The 18443-nt window shown below is 42.8% G+C and overlaps 4 protein-coding genes and 1 non-coding gene across 7 annotated transcripts; 2 read left to right on the forward strand and 3 right to left on the reverse strand.

Annotated features, from left to right (window-relative positions):
* Positions 1-5: 5 nt before the first annotated feature.
* LOC103975232 (uncharacterized) lies at positions 6-2886 on the reverse strand. The gene is made up of 2 exons (XM_009390138.3): positions 2556-2886; positions 6-700 (listed from the first exon to the last, which is right to left on the reverse strand). The coding sequence occupies exons 1-2, from the start codon at positions 2684-2686 to the stop codon at positions 232-234; spliced, it is 600 nt and encodes a 199-aa protein (XP_009388413.2). The 5' UTR covers positions 2687-2886; the 3' UTR covers positions 6-231.
* A 441-nt stretch (positions 2887-3327) lies between these two features.
* On the reverse strand, positions 3328-6386 carry LOC103975231 (vegetative cell wall protein gp1-like). Of its 3 annotated transcripts, none has more exons than XM_065096786.1 (4): positions 4977-6386; positions 4106-4504; positions 3777-3960; positions 3328-3700 (listed from the first exon to the last, which is right to left on the reverse strand). In XM_065096786.1, the coding sequence occupies exon 1, from the start codon at positions 6034-6036 to the stop codon at positions 5257-5259; it is 780 nt and encodes a 259-aa protein (XP_064952858.1). In that variant the 5' UTR covers positions 6037-6386; the 3' UTR covers positions 3328-3700; positions 3777-3960; positions 4106-4504; positions 4977-5256. The 3 variants fall into 3 exon arrangements, with proteins under 3 accessions (XP_064952858.1, XP_018676857.2, XP_009388412.2); XM_018821312.2 differs by having other exon boundaries at positions 3777-3945; positions 4919-6386; XM_009390137.3 differs by having other exon boundaries at positions 4919-6386.
* LOC135585827 (B3 domain-containing protein Os04g0386900-like) lies at positions 3407-3938 on the reverse strand. Its single transcript, XM_065094509.1, has 2 exons — positions 3798-3938; positions 3407-3700 (listed from the first exon to the last, which is right to left on the reverse strand). The coding sequence occupies exons 1-2, from the start codon at positions 3936-3938 to the stop codon at positions 3407-3409; spliced, it is 435 nt and encodes a 144-aa protein (XP_064950581.1).
* A 1748-nt stretch (positions 6387-8134) lies between the features above and the next one.
* On the forward strand, positions 8135-11421 carry LOC103976208 (uncharacterized). The gene is made up of 3 exons (XR_010484290.1): positions 8135-8333; positions 10226-10362; positions 10966-11421. It is a non-coding gene; the product is annotated as an uncharacterized LOC103976208 (transcript).
* A 2563-nt stretch (positions 11422-13984) lies between these two features.
* LOC103975229 (transcription factor MYC2) lies at positions 13985-16596 on the forward strand. Its single transcript, XM_009390136.3, has one exon. It carries the CDS (start codon positions 14268-14270, stop codon positions 16383-16385), a length of 2118 nt encoding a protein of 705 aa, XP_009388411.2. The 5' UTR covers positions 13985-14267; the 3' UTR covers positions 16386-16596.
* The last annotated feature ends 1847 nt before the right edge of the window (positions 16597-18443 follow it).

The raw sequence follows: 18443 nt of genomic DNA on the forward strand, positions 1-18443 counted from the left end.
TAAGATAAGACCAAGTACTAAGGTTGAACATTCAAAAATACCTCGAGATACTTCAAAGATACACGCTACAAAGAGACTGCAAATTATCTCTAAACATTATTGTGAACAGTTCAAATCATTCTATGGAAATCCACCCGGACATCCAACATCTTCAAAAAGCTTGCTTTAATCAGTTTAAAAGAACTGATCATCACATATACATACAGGCAGGTTTTTTGAAGTTGAATCTCATCAAGTATGCAGCATCCACTGTGCGATGTCCTTGCGGAGAACACCTTCAGCTCCGCCAATAATTCTACTATGAACTATGGCTGACGAATTGGGAATGTACTGAGAAGCATGCCTGTACTGGCCATTCAACCCTGCTGGTTTCATAGGCTGCATCATCATGCCTATAGTTGGGAAAGTTTTCATGGGGATGTTCCAGGGAGTAAAGAAGGATCGACCTCTCTTGACCTGATCTGTGATGCGTACAATACTCCTCCCTGTTCGCAGCAGCTGACTACGGCTTGCTGCATACTTGGACATGCAGATACTTCTAATTGGAGGTTTCCCACTATGGACACCAACTTGTGCTGATGGTTTCGTTGGATCGAGCCAACGAAGGACAGAGTTCCCTATACTCCTCCCGGCTTCCATGTCCTTATGTTGTACGCTTTGAACAACTCTGACCACCACATCAAAAATACTGCGAGTCCTCCTGCACCCAACAAAAGCCACATAAAACAAATACAAACTCAAGGAGCTGTTTTGCTGCAGCAAACAATAAAAACATCTCTACCTATGTTTTCATTAGTCCACAAATGATCAAAGGGGAGCTGGCATTTCACAAATGGATGATTGTCACTTTGTAAGAGAAGTCAAATTTGGGCACTTGATCTCAACAAGCAAATAAGCATCTTCATATCATTGTAACATTTTAAGACTAAGCGCAATAAAACTGCCCCACCAAATAAGTAACATGAAGTCTTAGTTGTAGTTGCATGTTCTCATATATATATATGTTAATTTAAATTAGAATACCAAATGTTACAAACATGGATGGAAGACAATAGTAAGCTCTTAGATGTTCAGTACTTTTAGCACTAACAACAGTGAATTAGAAGCAATAACATGAAAAGTACAATAAATAGATAGTTAGAGGTGGAAGGTTCCAAAGTTCTTAACAAGCCAAGATTGACCTCTGTGGATTGGCGTGGGATGATGAAGATGCTTCTATTTCCATAAGTCTAAACATTTGGATGTGTATATCCTGGTAGTTGAGGTATAAAAGTAACAAAAATAAGTTAGATTAAGTACATTGGCGGCAATACAATTTTTTAGTGTGTCTGTGTTTATGTAGCAACTTTGTTATCATATTTTATTCTTTATTTCATGGTTAATCCAAGCTGCATCAAATGTCACGGTTAAGATAACTGCATCAAGTGCCTAACCTATAGTCAAAATATTGGTCTATATCAGTCAGCATGGCAGCCATTGCAACGAATGAAGAAGAATAACCACATGTTTAATGAATATTATATGAACTAAATAATTATAAAGTCCTATTTCTCTTTGTACAGTAAGCATGAATTTAGTGGTCATAAAAACAGGAGCTACTTCTGCATATTCATGTATTATATGTACTAAATACTTGTAAAGTCCTTTCCTTTTTCTAGTATAGCATGCATTAACTTAGTAGTCACAAAAAAAAGGTACAAACACCTGCAATAACCATATATCATGCATGTGCTTGTTAACCCTAAACCTAGATTACAAAGATATCAAACATGTTTATTTATTATTATGAAAAATAGTTCATTCAAAGAGATAAAACTTCTCTTCATTGTTTGTCTAGATTCTGTAAGTTAAATCCCTTTGTAACACAACAATGCCAAACCAAATCAAAAGTTGTATACCAAACCAGGCTTCAATTATAATAAAAAATATATATAATGTCTGACATGTTAATATGCAATTGTAAAAGGCGGCCAATATGTTTCCTTTTGAAACCTTGCATTAGGCTTATTTCTTGAGGGCACTGTTTGTTTGTCCCAGGAAAAAAAAAACCTATGTAATGAATGAAAGCTTATGAGACAATGAGAAATGATGTAATCAACGTTTAACAAACAGGATATATCACGGTATTCTTCATACTGAGAGAGAGTACATGATAGGGATGAAGATCTGAGTGAAACTGCAGGGCATTCTTATTCAGCTTACACTGGAACTTCCAATGGGTATGCAATTTACAGCAAAGAACACTAATATCAAGTTGTTGTAGGGCCACGATCCACCAAATGTGAAAAGAGCCGTGTGATCTCAGTGATTTCCAGCCATTTCAAGTGTGGATCAAGAATGACTTCGTCATCTCATCGAGAGGGGTAATCATGGGAACACAAGTGGGAGAATGAACAAAGGGCAACATCAAGATTGTCCATTTTATCTTGTAGTAAGTCAATATCTTAAGAGATTTTCACAAATCAACTACTGCGACTCTTCCAGCAAATCTCTCCGCGAAAATAACAATCGAGAGCAAAACAATTGGGACGTCAAAGTCAAGAGGAGATGGGCACCTGTGGAGGAATTGCCTGGTCTCGGGGTGACGAGGGCCGACGACGCGCCGCTGGATCCTGAGGGCGAGTCGGTAGGTTCGCCTCAACCCCAAGAAGTATGCCGTCGCCAACGTTATCTCCCACAGCACCATCTCCTCCCCCTTCTCTCTAGCTCGCTCTCTCTCTCTCTCAATATTAGAGAAGTAGGGGGGCAAGTAAGCCGTAATTACCTACCTGCAATAGACCATTCCGCCAAGGAACATTTCTTGGAGAGGAAGAAGGCGGCGGAGCGAAACAATAAGAAGCAAGCCGGAGGCGATTGTTCTCTGTGAGCATTAACTCGCCCGATAGATAAGATAGGTCAAAATAAGGAAATTTAATCCTCTATTAATTTAATATTAATATGTTTTTCTACTGTAATAATTCTCGATATTCGTGTTTTACTTGATCGACGGACAAAATTAGACCATCTGGTGGGCGATCCACAGTTACTCTTTCGTGTGGATTTGGTTCCAGGGAAGAATCGAACGATACCAAGCCGACTCATCCGGTAACTCACGTGGATCCCACGCTTGCTGTCCGATCACGTCGTGGGTAGCATAATGGGCAACAGGAAAAGGTAACGCTCGCATGCGGCATCAGTTGAGTGGATAATGGAAATTGTGGGCGCCGGTTTCTTTCGCGAGGTAATCGATGGAAGGCTGGGCCTCGTGTGGGGCCCATTACATTCAAGTTCATGTGGCGGCCCAGTCAACCCATGCAGCATATATGTCAACCATGAGAGAGTGAGGGAGAGAGGAAGCACGTCTGAGGCATCTTCTATTCACAAGATAAGCTAAGCTTACGAGATCGGAGCATCACAGCGTATCTTTCTAGTCGATCGAGATCGGAGCATCACAGCTTAGACCTTTGTCGCGCTTAACCGGCACGACTCCCCGACGAAGGATCTGCACTTTGAACAGTATATTATTACTGTCCATGAGTTCCAAGACACAACCATCTCCAACCTTGAGATCAGTATCCAAGGCAAAGTTCTTCCACCCAGAGCACAGTCGCCTCAGGATCCCTTTGCAGCTATACTTCATCTTCCATGTCCTATTCCCGTAGGACAGTGTTACAGGGACACAAGTGGCTGGAAGAAATGGATAAAACCTCTTCGGAAACAACTGATGAATCAAGGCGAAAGGTAATGTCAACAAGCTTTTGTGATCAGAGAACCATTTGGAACAGAAATTAACTTACTACTTGGTAAGGGTCATGCACATGACTCCATGAAACCACGAAAGTGAGGAATGGTTTTCCCGAGAGCGGCACGATTTCATTTTTCTCAGCGGATGCAGGAGGTTCTGTTGGCGAAAGCTCAGCATCACCACTCTCACAATTCTTGCCGCGGCTTGAATCCATGGACAACCTGCAAAGGCTAATTCTGAAAGGATACGCAACATTTGTGTAGAATATTTCATGAGTCCAGCAGAAGAAACAGAAAAAGAATAAGCTTGATTCTTCTGGCGATGTTTTGAAGATAGTATGAGAAGGATTAACAAAGACGAAAGAGAAGATAAAGAATGTACCTGAGAATGCAATTTGAGCTCTTCTCTTCACCGCAGACTAAAAACCAAGCACTCGGAGAAAAGGAAATCCGGAAGATCACAAAGAATAAAAGGATTCCTGTCTCGTTATTTTCTTTTTCTTCTCTGCGTAGATTCTTCCTCAGGGAAAGCGTTCATATAAAGGGAAACTGAGAGGACACCATTAAGGCCCGCCATCGAACACCGGGAGCACAAAGCACGAGAGATTCTGCAAGATTTCAGCAAGCTTTTGATGGGACCTTTCGCTGTTCTTTCACGTTCTGTTGCGGCCGCCCGATGGAACTCGACGACTCGGTTGTCCCCAGGCCTACTGGGGTGGTGCGTCCCAGTTTCCAAAACACCGGCCAGTAAAATGTTTGGCGCTGGCTGGGCCAAAACACTCTGTAAATGTCAATAAAAACATAGTTATATCAAATCAAAGAAATTTATCTAATGACAATTATGTGTAATCTAGAAAAGTAGATTAGAATTATCCAAGACATTGTCTATTATTTAAACAAGTGCTAAACCAGCTCGAAATTTATATCCTGTTGAGATCATAATAGTATGATCTGAAGAAAAATAGTATGTTCTCCCATGCAGATCTTTGATACAAAGAAACTTTGGTGACAACCGATCATAATGCTTAATAAATATCACTTGATATGACATCAAGTACGATCAAGGTGAAAACAATCCTATTTGATGGCATTTTATATGGCATTCAAGCCAAAAATGTGATCAGAAAATTCTGCAGAAAGCATGTATCGGCGATGAGTTGTTCCCCAGGCTTAATCATGCAAGAAAGAACTCAACCTTAATTTATTGAAGGCAATTGGAGATCAACAATCAGCATCAAAGTTGTCGATGGTACCAACAGAGTTGCAAACGAGCATTTAGGATTCGGAGATCAACAAGTAAAGGCCACCGGATGGGAGATTATTCCGTCTCCGAAGGATATGAGGAAGACCACCCGCTTACGTAAATCCAACATAAACAATCCAATTTTTCTTCTTTTGTATTTATATATGTCTTTTCCGATGATTTTGCAGTCCAAGTGATAGATTTGATACAAAGAGATCTTTGCCGTTTCTGTAACAAAGAATCGATAGCAGAGTGCGATTGTCTGTGCGACAATCTATCGTTCACCAGATCTACATTAGATCCCTCCATCTGGGGCTGGGGATGGGAGGGAATCCCGAGGGCGATGGAGGCCACGAGAAGCCCGGCGAGAAAGGCGGCAACGGACGAGGCCCCAGGATCCCCGACTGGGGCAACGGCGAGAGAGCGAAGGTAGGGGTCAGCGGCGGAGGGTACTGGAACCCTGGCGAAAGCAGCGGGAAGGGTGATTTCGGGGAGAGTAGGTTGAAGAACGCGGTCGGCGACGGCGGCGGCAGCGGCAGCCCGGATGGAGGGGTAGGGGGTAGGGGATTGGGGTGATGACGCGCGTCCGCACCCGGGGACGGGAAGGGCTGGTGGGGGGTGTTGGAGATTAGGAGGGAGTACTCGAGGTAGCGCATGTAAGCGGAGATGGGGGATTCGGCGCACGCAGTGGCGGCGCCGGATGGCCGGTGGGTGGGAGGGACGGGGGCGAAGGCGGGAGGGGAGCGGGGGGCGGGGACGAGGGGCAGCGGCGGCGGACGGATCTTGTGGAGACGGACGCTGGGGGGCCTGGGCTGAGGGGGGCACTGCGGCTGCTCAGGCGCAGGCGCGGGGGAGTCGCGGGAGGGAGTGCCCGTGAGCTGCTGCACGATGCTGCGGAAGTCGTGCTTGTTGATGTTGTACACATGCGGCTGCTGTTGCTGCGAAGAAGAAGCGGTGGTGGGTGGCTGGCGGTGGAAATGGGGAGCGCTCTTCCGGATGCTCTTCCCGAGCTTGTTGACACCAAAATACGGCTGCTGCTGTTGCTGCTGACTGCTCTTCGATTGATCCATCTCTCTCTCACACACCCGTCGGTCAAAATCTTCTTCTGGAGGAAACGCAGGATATCAAGGTTGCTTCCCTGTCCCGTAGACCGACTGGTTTGGCCGCCGGAATCCGGTCGAAACACGAAGAAGATGAGAACAGAGCGAGCGCAGTTAGGTAGATCTGCGGCTGGTCTTGCAAGTTCGATTGATTGGCTGCAAGAAATCGATTAAGAAGAAGAAAAACCAGATCTGTTTGCGGCCTCAGCAAATCTACCACCGCTTCTTGTCATTCTCGGGTTCACATGACATGATTATTAAAGTATCACACCACCATCATCATCATTATCATTATTATTATTATTATTAGCGAACAAAGAAGCAAAGAATCGATCTTTTTGACTCTCTTATATATTTTATTTACTTATCAAGAATAAAGTGAATTATTAGGGGACATTCTGGATAATAGAACTGCTGTATTTAAGCATAAGGTGGGTTGTGCGATACAATCTCTACTCTCATTGCTGTCACGAAATAAACTATTCGAATCAAGAAAAACAGATAATTGCTAATGACAAAAATAATGGATTTATTATGAAAACATCTTAAAAAAGAAAAGAAGACTTATATCATTTATCAAAAGGCTAATCGATGACACAGCCAATCCATTTGCATGTTGATTGATCGTTCCTATTGATAATTTGACCGAGTTTGGCCAGCAAAGTCTGATCGTGTTCACAAGCAAAATCTTTGTCTTCATCGTTTATTTGTTTATATATTAAAAATATTAATAACAAATACGAATAAGATATTAACTGTAATAATTTTTTTTATTTGTACAAATATTTGAGCCATTTTATTTTTCACTCATCTCATATGGACCTCTTAAAGTTAAAACAAGAGTAATTATAGATTATTCCTTATACTCAAATTACCTTTAACATGCAAGTCCTTATATTTTAAAAAATTATATTAACATCTCTATAGCTACAAATGTGAAACATCTAAGTTTATTTATCCAAACGTCATCAGTTTATCAACAAAAATATGAAAATAAATGATAAAAAAAATAATTTTAATATTTTAGTTCGTGGCGACAGATGACGACATCGTCGAAGGCATAAGTGACTGTTGTGATTGAAGAGAGTGACGGTGAGAGGTAAGGCTTGCTATGCATTTGTATCAATAACTCATTCGTTGCTTAGTAACTACATTAGCATCGACACAAATGGTAATGTTGTCATGGCATCAACAGTGAAGACAATGGCTATCTTGTCGCTGACTTATTAGGTGGATCATTTGACTCGAAATTAGAATTGTTTGAGCTCCTATTGCTCCCCTCGCTACCATGTTAATTCTAACATTTAGATGAAAAAGGAGAGTTAGGGGGTTTTATCGAAGGAAATCTATTCGTCATGATTGTCATCGACCAAAAGAAGCTATTAAAGTTTGACAGGCGAGTGATTATTAAGCTCTCGACCAATGTATTTGATAGTGATAAAAAAAGTGTCTTGGAACTTGAATAAGTTGTTGACATAATTGTCGAACAACCCTTATCTCTTGTTTTCACTCTTCTTATCTACAACTGTCATATACAACTAAAACAACGTAGTTGTTCGTCATTGTTAATTAGAATATTAAAATTATTTTTTTATTTTTTATTTTCATATTTTTATTAGTAAAATCGATAACATTAATAAATAAATCTATCATTTTTACAAATATCAAATATTAATATATATATATATATATATATAATATAAAAACTATATGAAATAATATATAATTAACCCAGAACACAATATTCCTGTTATTTTGTAATTGTCGAGACCCCAAAATAAATGTTCCAAGTTTGCGATAGAACAAAACAGAGAGCGCCTTTGATAATAAAATAATTATCTGACAAGCTCTGAGATCAGAAAAAGATGTATAATAATGAATTCTTTTTACACGCCACAAAGCTGTAAAAAGAGAGTTTGGAAAGAGTGCATGTAAGACGTGATTTATGTCGATGATACAATCGGAGGCGATCTCTTCGCCGATATGTTGGTGACAGAATTAGATATATAATAATGATGTTGAGATTTCCAACTGCAACACCACCTCTTTGTTCGAGGCGATGTTTTCGCCCGCCTTTCTCTCTCTGCATTCTCCTTCCCCATCTTTTACTCTCTCTCTCTCTCTCAACCTTTACCTTTTGCTCGGTTCCAAAGCATTGTGGATTGACCAAATCCAAACAAATCACCCTTCTCCCCAACGCACATGACTCTCTGCCCCGCCTCTTTCGCCATCAGCAGCTTCTAACCCCGCACCACATCTTGCACGTCGTAAGAACACTTCCACTCCCACTTTGCATTTGTACGATGACTTAGCAACATTGTTTCCTGTGTCGACGACGGGAGAATGTTCCACATTTCTTTTGTCTTCTTGAATCTGTGTTCCCTTTGTAATCAAGCCTCCTCATGCAGACCGTCCTGTTACCTTGTGGATCTGTTGCATGTTGTCTGTATTATACGCTGATGATGAGTGTGATTTTGAGCGTGCATTGCTCGCTTCTATATCGACGACGGGATTCAATAATCTATATTTTCTTCAGCATCTTCGATTTATTTTGCTTGCGTGATGTATGATATATAGTGTGGCTTCTTCTTATTTCGCCTTTTTGTAATATGTATGTTGTTCTACATGCATATTATCCTGCTTTATGTGTTGATTTTTCTCGCATTTCCAAGTGGATCTGTTGCATACTGTGCTTGTAATATGCTAATGAGCATGATCTGGAGGAGTTTGCAGTGAAAGATAATTCTTACATTGCCTCATTTTCTTTTTCAGCCATGCATGTACGAGTCCCATTTATCAACATGCAGATTGACATTATCATAGGCATCCTGGGAGGTATTCGACTAGGATCGTAAATGTAAACCGCAAGAAGAAAATGTGGAACCTGGCAGCATAATCTATTTAGGTAAAAATGGTGGATCTCTTGTGTGTCGGCACCACGACAATTGTGCTTATGGCCGAAGTAACATTTGTCTTGAATCTTGTATTCTTGCATGTGATGCAGAGTAAGTCCTGGATTTCAACTTCCTGAAGAATTACCAGTTGCTTGTATTCGTGAGGAGAAAATGTAGTGGTAAATCAATGTCATGATAGGTAATATAAGAATTTTACCTGAAAAGATGTGTGTTAGGACTTACTTTCCTAAAGAGGAATTCTTCTTCTATTGCAATTCCATATTGGGACATTGCTGTAACGATAGATTTCCCCTATAAGAAACAGCACCGAGCTGCAAAATTGCAATCAAGATTTAGCTTGATGAAGATATGTTCAGGGAAAAAGTGGAATATCATACTTACAAGGTAAATTGTCCACTTATATGTTCCTGATGCCTAATATTTCAATCAGGGAAAAAGACTTTTATCTCTGAAAGGTCTAGAACTACTCGGCAGCGATATAATGGGAAAAAAATGAAAATATGGTGTCAAATGAAATTTGAGTTTGTGCATGGACTTTCTTTCTTCTTTGTTTCAAATAACTTAAGAAACTGATTTTTATGTTCACATTTACCACAAAGTTCCAACAAAGCGGCTGATAGTCTGTTTGATGATAGACAGCAATATTAGTCACCTCACTGGATGGCAAAAAAGTTCATTTTCAGCATGATCTTTGTGTTTCTCTTCGATTACGTTACTACGATGTTCAATATGTAGTGTGTTTTCTGCATGGCATGGCCACACTCTATGATCAACTAATCTTGAAAACCATGGACCAGCACCCCATGTGAAACTGAAGATGACAAATAATGCTAGTGCCCCAGATATTTGCTGAAGTCCTTAAAATAGGGCATTCTATAGTCTCTTAGTCTCTGTTTGTTTGTCAGCATAATTTTAGATCGCAAGGTTTTATTAACAAGCTGTGTCTTAGTGTGTTAATAAATTATTATTTAAAGCCATGGTTTGTGACAAAAATTGTTCTTTCATGTAAAAAGCTTGTTCCGTTGTTAGAATGGATGCATATATGGCTAGATATTTCACACTGCAAAGAGATGTATGTAGACAACCAATGCATTTTGCTTGAAATCAAGCAATTACAGATATGGAATTTGGAATGTGTTCTGAGATGCGAAACTATAATTGTTATTGGTTTGATTCTTGTTGAGGCATAAAATGAACATTTGGTCGATGCTTTCAATGCTTTTCTTAATATCACCTACATGCAGGACTGGCTTGGATGCAGGTAGGCAGCTCGGTGGTGTAGTATTTGCTGCCATAGGATTTGCATTAGCATATCTTCAAGATGAATGCAGGAGATACAGATGGAAATATTAGTGTGGCATGCACATTTGGTGAACAACAGGTATGAAGTCTTATAGCACTAATACTTTTGTTTTTTCTTGTACTTATGGGATATTTGTTGCTCCCAAGAATGGATTATCCATGAGTCTGTTTCGCATCAGGTAGCTCACTTGCAAGCAACCAAACCATGTACAACATGCGAACATATAACTAAACTCCTACATGCTCCAAATGGACTTCCCGTTGAAATGTGCATGTCATACTTGCAGATTGGGTTACATGTCAACATTGGATCACAATACCCTCTTCATCTTCTCAATTGTTATCTCCTCACAGGTTGATCCCCACATGAGCACTGGACATTTCCTCTTTTACCTAAAGTTGTAACTGCAGCAAGCAGCCTTTATATAAAGGCAATAAGAAGCCTCCACATGCAACTTCTGAATGTAGCATTTGCCCCAAACTTTTGTTTTCACAGTTTGTGTTCAAGCCACTTTCGAATAAGCCCTTCTGAATATTGTGAGAATTTAAGAGTAAGGCCTCTATAAATAATTGGTTACCATCACAATATGAATAACCTCTGAAGCTTTCTAGATAGAAAGGCAAATAAAATGAGAATGCATGATAATTAAATAGAGACTAAAATCATCTTTGATTTGTGCAGGTTTTTCCTATGCTTCCAGTGGTAACTGATGATATTATGGCCCGACGGCTCAAGAACAGGGAGCGGCAGCGAAGGTACAGGGCGAGGAAGCGCCTTGAATCAGATATGAAAAGGTCATGCTTGCTGGGCCAACATACAGCACTGGAAAACGAAACACGAGTTGATTTTGCTACTGTTCAGTTCAATTCAGGGGAAATTTCATTTCCATCCGAAACAAACGTGAACATCGCTGCTATGACGATGGAGGCATGCACCTACAGTGGCAGAAAATGGAAAAAGGATGCAAGAGAAGCTCATGCATCTAAAGAACCTGAAAACATGTTGCACTGGTCACTTGTACCCATGAGATCACCATCAGAATCGGAAACCGCCGTTTGTTACCGCATACATCAAACTAGTAGAAGAAATTGGAAAGCTGATGCAAGAACAAAATCAAAGACCGGCAGTCATGGATGAACATACCCAGTGATACTTGTGTTTGTTTGTCTTTGTCAGGTACTCCTACTTTGTTAGTGCTAAACAAGAATCTTACATCAGTAGGTAAGACTTAATGGATGCCAGTGTAGTATTTTCTCCCTTTAACTACCTTTCTTCCAATGTAACTGTACTCAAGCCAAATATTTCATATGGAAATTGTTGCTATAGGCTTGTTCTAGTTTGTTTTATCATCATGTGTGTGCGTATGAAATTGTACATAAATCAGGATGCAGTATTTTCTTGATTGTGAGCAAAATTTCTCTTTGTTTAGGCCCATTCAAGGCCCAATCCTGGCCCATTTAAAGCCTGACTCTTTCTTCCATGGTTCCATTGACCACAGTTAAAATTGAACCCTTTCTCTTTGGTTGGACTGACAAATGATTGTAACTCGGAAACCAATGTTTGAATAAGCTGGTGCACTGAATGTAGTCGCCCGCCATTGATTCCGTTCTCACAGACAAGAAGAGATTTTCCACAAGACGAAGACCAACCACACGGCCTCTCCATCCAAGTAGCAATCATCGTATAAATCGTTTTCAGAAGTGATTGCTATCGAGATCAAAAGATTGTTATTATATAATAGAAACTATGGCTCTCATTTTCTCTCACATGGCTAATGTGCATTACTAAATAACTATAGTAATGTATCTTAATGTAATGGTATATATTAAGTGAGAAATCAAGTACACGACCTCTCCATCCAAATAGCAATCATCATATAAATCGTTTTCAGAAATGATTGCTACCCAACTTTTCTCACATGACTAATTTGCATGATCAAATAACTTTCGACTTCGTTAGGAATGTATCTTAATGTAATGATATGATTTATAGATTATATATGGTAAAATTTTACTTAATTTATTTTTTAAAAATATTGTATATTCATTTATATGATTATATATTTTTATTTATTACATATATGAATCATACAAAAAAATTTTAAGACTCCATGCATTCATTTATATTATATTTTATTTATTTATTTTTTAAGTATATATATTTAAATAAATATTAAAAGTATTAGAAGGATAAATTTATTATATAATATTTAATAAATTTTAAAATATAATTTTATCAAATAATACTTAATTTATTTACTTTATATTTATTATTTATTTAAAAAAAAAATATAAAATATTCCAGAATGCGGGTTTATCCATACTAATATAATATTGCTAATGCTATGTTGACGAGCTGTCTTAATTTATTAGAGTATGCCAAAAATACCTTTTCCACTTACTTTCTTTTTTATCTCTCTCTCTATATATATATATATATATATATCTTTTATCCTCCACTGCCTTTTTATCCTCCCTCTCTCCCACGTGGCTGAGGCGGAGAAGATAAAAAGGAGAAGCGGAGTGTGACTATTATTATTATTTAGTTTTATTTGATTTTAGGCAAAACCCAAAAGATCAGACGGATAGCAAACAAGTCGTCGACGAATGAGCACGTGCTTAGCATGTCACTTTCGCTGCCGTCACAAACCTTTCGAACGTTACTTTTTCAACTTTCTTGGACTTACTCGTTTCGTCGTACTACCTTTATTCTCATTGGCGGATTCTCTGGGACCCACCAAATATGTACGTTCCGGGCCCAGGGAAGGTTTGGAGTAAGAAGCGAAGCGACCAGCACCCACGCCAGTGCCAGAAGAAGGGAGGATTCCGCTACGCCTCAGGCGGAGGCGGCGGTCGTCGTCGAGGATGCCGACGTCTAATACGACAAAAAGGAGTGGCCGCATGTGGCCGCAACACGTTTTGCGCACCGCGAACCGAGCAGACATGAATGGACCACATCACATGCGGCTGCACATCGATGGCTGCTTTGCCTCTCGTCATTGCTGTGCCCGGGAATTAATCTGCGATCGACTCGTCATCGGATCCCCATCTCAAAGCAAATGGAGCCAGCTGAATCCCCCGGATTCGTACCTAACCCGACCCCAAGGAGAAGAAGAGCAAAAGAATCGAGCGAGCGAGCCAAAAGATAAAAAAGAAACCATCGATCGAACCGGGTCCAATGTTGTGGTGCAAGCAATCACATCTTTCGAGGCTGGCGATGGGCCCACCACCGAGCCATCTTGCGACGTCACACTCGGTGTTGTGGTCCTGCGTAGACTTTTTCTTTTCGTGTGTGTGTGCATTCAATGAATTCAGCTGTAGTTTTCTTTCCTTTTGCAATTGGAGTTGGACAGGGCGATCCGATGTCTCCGGCACTTTCCAGAAACTTAACGCAGCAGCGTCTGGGACGGACGGTGGTTATATCAAGGGGGGAAGCATCCCACGTCAGCGGGCGGGCGGCTGTGGCAATTATCCATCCATTCACGCTTTAATATTCGTACTTGCTGATATATCTGCGACGATTGTGCGGTCAAAGAAGACCTGCGATGCCGCCAGTCTCCCACTTGCTTGGCTGGCGGCCGCTGTAAATTACTAAATTAGCTCAGGCGAGCGGGAATTACCAAGCTAACGTACATGATTAGAATTACCGAAACCGGCAAAGAAAGGAGTTGATGGAATAAATAGTTGGAAGGGCAAGACTCGATAGAGGAGGAAAGGAAGGAAGAGATGAAATCGGAGTGTAATATTGGTGCCGAAGCAAGCCCGAATGTGAAACCGATGAACCAACCACGCCCTTTCCTTTGCGTCCCCACCTCTCTGTGTCGCTCTCTGGTTCTCGCAGCGTCACTTCGCCTAGTTTCTTCTACGCCTTCACGCCCTCTTCCACGCCTGCTCCGTCGCTTCCGGTACCAGCTGCGGCAACAGTAACCGACGGTCTCAGGATCGCTGGGGGAGGGGGTGACCGGAACCCAGGGTTTCCGGTTCATGCGCAGGAGTCGGTGCCGGGTGTTCGATCAAAGGAAAAGGATGAACTTGTGGGCCGACGACAACGCCTCCATGATGGAGGCCTTCATGGCCTCCGTCGACCTCCCGGGCTTTTCCTGGGCGGCTGTTCCTCCTACTCCCACCCCGCCTTGTGCAGCAGCCTCCTCCTCCTTGGATCACCCGGCCGCTGCGGCGACTCCTGCTCCCGCGTACTTCAGCCAGGAGACGCTCCAGCAGCGGCTGCAGGCGCTGATCGAGGGGGCGCGGGAGAGCTGGACGTACGGCATCTTTTGGCAGTCGTCGGTGGACGCCGCAACCGGGGCGTCGTTCCTGGGATGGGGCGACGGTTACTACAAGGGCTACGAGGAGGATAAGCGGAAGCAGAAGGTCGCCGGCGCTGCCTCTGCTGCCGAACAGGAGCATCGGAAGTGCGTGCTTCGGGAGCTCCACTCGCTAATCTCCGGAGGCGGTTCATCGGCGCCGGACGAGGCCGTCGACGAGGAGGTTACCGACACCGAGTGGTTCTTCCTCGTCTCCATGACCCAATCCTTCGTCAACGGGGGAGGACTCCCGGGCCAGGCCTTCTACACCGGAGCCCCCGCCTGGGTCACCGGCGCCGACCGACTCGCCGCTGCGCCATGCGACCGGGCGCGCCAGGCTCAACTGTTTGGCCTCCAGACCATGGTATGCGTCCCCGTCGGCTCCGGCGTCCTCGAGCTCGGATCTACCGACGTGGTCTTCCACAGCCCCGAGATCATGGGCAAGATCCGCGTCCTCTTCAACTTTAGCTCTCCGGACGCTCCCTCCGTCGCTTCCTGGCTCACACCGCAATCTGCGGCGCCCACTCCCGCCACCGACCAGGGCGAGACGGATCCGTCCGTGCTCTGGCTCACGGATCCGTCGGCGGTCGACATCAAGGATTCTGTTTCACCCGTCTCCGCCACCGCCGACCTCTCCGTCACAAAACCCCCGATCCAATTGGAGAACAACCCTAGTTCCAGCATCCTCACCGAAAGCCCTAGCTCTTCGATGCAGTTCCAAAGAACTCACAACCAGCCGCAGCAACAGCTGCATCAGAGCAGCGCCAGTGATCCGCATACCCATCTTTTCGTCTCCAAAAAGTTCAATCTCTCTGAATTCGCCTCCAACGGTTCTGTTGTTCCCCGATCGGCTAAGCCGGAGCCGAGCGATATCCTAGATTTCGCCGGTAGCAATAGGAATCCCACTCCGGCCCCTGTCACCGGCAGCCTCTTCTCCCACCACCAAACCATCACCGCCGCGGCAGACGACAAGAGGAACAAGAGATCCACGGGGGCAACATCCAGGGTGAGCAACAGCGATGAGGGGATGATCTCCTTCTCGTCGGCTTCCGCACGACCCCCTTCTGACGTTCTGTTTAAGTCTTCCGGCGGCGGCGGAATCCTCGATGGCCCCGATTCGGATCAGTCGGACCTCGAGGCCTCGGCGCGGGAGGTGGAGAGCATCCGGCCGGTGGAGCCAGAGAAGCGACCGAAGAAGCGCGGCCGGAAGCCTGCCAATGGCCGGGAGGAGCCTCTGAACCATGTGGAAGCAGAGCGGCAACGCCGCGAGAAGCTCAACCAGAGGTTCTACGCCCTCCGCGCGGTGGTGCCCAACGTGTCCAAGATGGACAAGGCCTCCCTCCTTGGGGACGCGGTCTCGTACATCAACGAACTGCGGTCCAAGCTCGAGACGTTGGAAATCGACAAGGAGGAGTTACGAGCACAGGTGGAAGCCCTGGAGAAGGAGCGTGAATCCAACCCGACCCGGCCGGTCCAGCCGCCGCCGGACCATGATCTTAGGATGATGAACGGCAGCGGCGGCGACCGGTGTCACGGGGTGGAGATGGAAGTGAAGATACTCGGGTCGGAGGCCATGATCCGATTACAGTGCCTAAAAAGAAATCACCCGGCCGCGAAGCTGATGGCTGCGATACGAGACCTCGATCTTGACGTGCATTACGCGAGCGTGTCGGTGGTGGAGGACCTCATGATACAGCAGGCGACGGTGAAGATGTCGCCGAGTCGGACGTACACCCCGGAGCAGCTCCGTGCAGCTCTCTACTCTAAATTGGCTGCCGAGGCACCAATTAGCAGGTAGCCTATGTTTGTCTTGGCCTTTAACGGCGGCGGGAGGAGTTCTTTAGATTATGTTGGATTCTGTAAGATCTTTGTTCGCGTGGACTATGAGATGCAGCCATAGTATGTTGTGCTTCAGTGGTTTAGTATGTACATATGCATTGCATTTCTAGTGCAATGAATGTTGCTTTTCATCAGATAAAAGATGCTTTTGGTAGCTGAAGCTTCTTCTATATCGCTGCACAATGCTCTGTCGCTTTGTTTGGCTAAGGCAGGTCTTGATTTCTGTGATGTTTCCAGAGCAGCAAATGATCAATACATCATGAACAATCTGCCTTTTTCTCTAGGGGGATTTCCATCAAAAAAATTCCTCTTTTCTATTAAAAAAATATATTTTGAGCATTTTTTTAAAGATTTTTATTTTTCCTCGTGCAGCCTCTTCTATTTTGTAATTTTGTAAATGTCTCTCGTCCGTCACCTTTATATGATCGCCTTTTATCACGTTGATCATCGGGCCCTCCCTATGCATTACGATTGTCAATCTCGACGTAGAATGTGGGTTTCATCTTCGTTCTTCTTTGCATGCCCTATCATATCATACTACTTTCACACAAACCTACTCATTGCCATCAACCCTACTCTTATCTTTGATGGATCTCGTCCCTATCGTCACCTTGAAGACCAACAAGGTTCATCTGACCTCGCTCTTCATCGACCTCAATGAGACCCTTCCGTCGCCCTACAACACTTCTCCTATTGATCCCTCATCCCATGACTTCTCACTCAATCCTCGTGCTCTCACTTGCTACTTCCATGATTCCCTCACCCCCGCCCTTGGACCTGCTATCGACTTCCCTAGTAAGGCTAGTGTTGGGCAATTGCTCCTCCCCTACGATGTTCTTAGTCGAGCACGTTGAAGTCGATGATGATGGAGACCAAGAAGAAGAAGAAGCTCATTGTCATCCCTCTCAAATAGTTCTTAATCGACAATGAGGAGACGATCGCGTGGAGGTAACCGGGCAAAAGTGGCCAGGCAAAAACAACGAATGATAGGCGGCAAAAGGAGGATTATAGAAAATATGAGCATCATATAAGAAAAATAGAAATAACAGAACTTCTGTAAAAATAAAAAGGATGGATTTTTAAAAGGAAATTGCCCTTTTATCTCTACCTATTTTCCATCGTCAATGCGGTAGCCATCGATACATCTATTTGGTAACAGCGACCTCATTAGAATGCCATGTCAACAACCATAAACCACAGATCAACTACTGTGCGACGTTGAAATATAATATGGTGAAGTCACTTTCTATGGCTTTGGTCAAGCAAATGTTTGGCAAGACGAAAGAAGCAACCTTTTAAAGGTTGCAAATGATTAAACCCCAAAAGAGTGAAACTTGGTAAACATGTAGAATGTTGTTGTCAAGTCTAATGTGCTTTGGACTAATTCTCATCATTCTTATATATGACATATGTTAGGATATTTACATGTTAGTCGAGGAGGTCAATACCTTACATTGGACTCATACAGACAAAAGAGCTCATAAGCTTGTCCTACTGAGGGGAGTCATATTTTATTGGTAGCTCCTGAAGTCTCCGATTAACAAATTTTTTCTTCGGTATTAATGTATGACCCATGGGATCTTCGACTAAGTTTAATTTAGGAAATGCAATGAAATAGGTAAATATTATGCTGCATAAAGATTTCACAACAGTTTCTACTTTTCATTTTTCTTTTTTTTTTGTTTAAACCTCACAAGAAAAAAACTTTTTTTTTATTCTTATTGATGTTTACTCTTATCGATCAATGAAATACTTATGGTTTGATATATAATGAAGTTTTTTAAAACAAATATTGAAAAAATATTTTTGAAGCAAAAACAAATTTTCTTTGGTGAAGCTTTTTGCATCGAGATATAACAAATGGAAACATTTTAAAGTCATCTAATCCGATGAAGGATTCCATATAATATGTAGTATATATTAGAGTGGGTAAATACTTTTGTATTTCTCTATGTCGTTTAAGAAGTTCTTGCTTTCGTTGCGCTATAATTGTTTAAAAGATAGGGAATTCAAGAAT

The sequence above is a fragment of the Musa acuminata genome, chromosome BXJ2-2, assembly GCF_036884655.1.
Source record: "Musa acuminata AAA Group cultivar baxijiao chromosome BXJ2-2, Cavendish_Baxijiao_AAA, whole genome shotgun sequence".
NCBI lineage: Eukaryota > Viridiplantae > Streptophyta > Magnoliopsida > Zingiberales > Musaceae > Musa > Musa acuminata.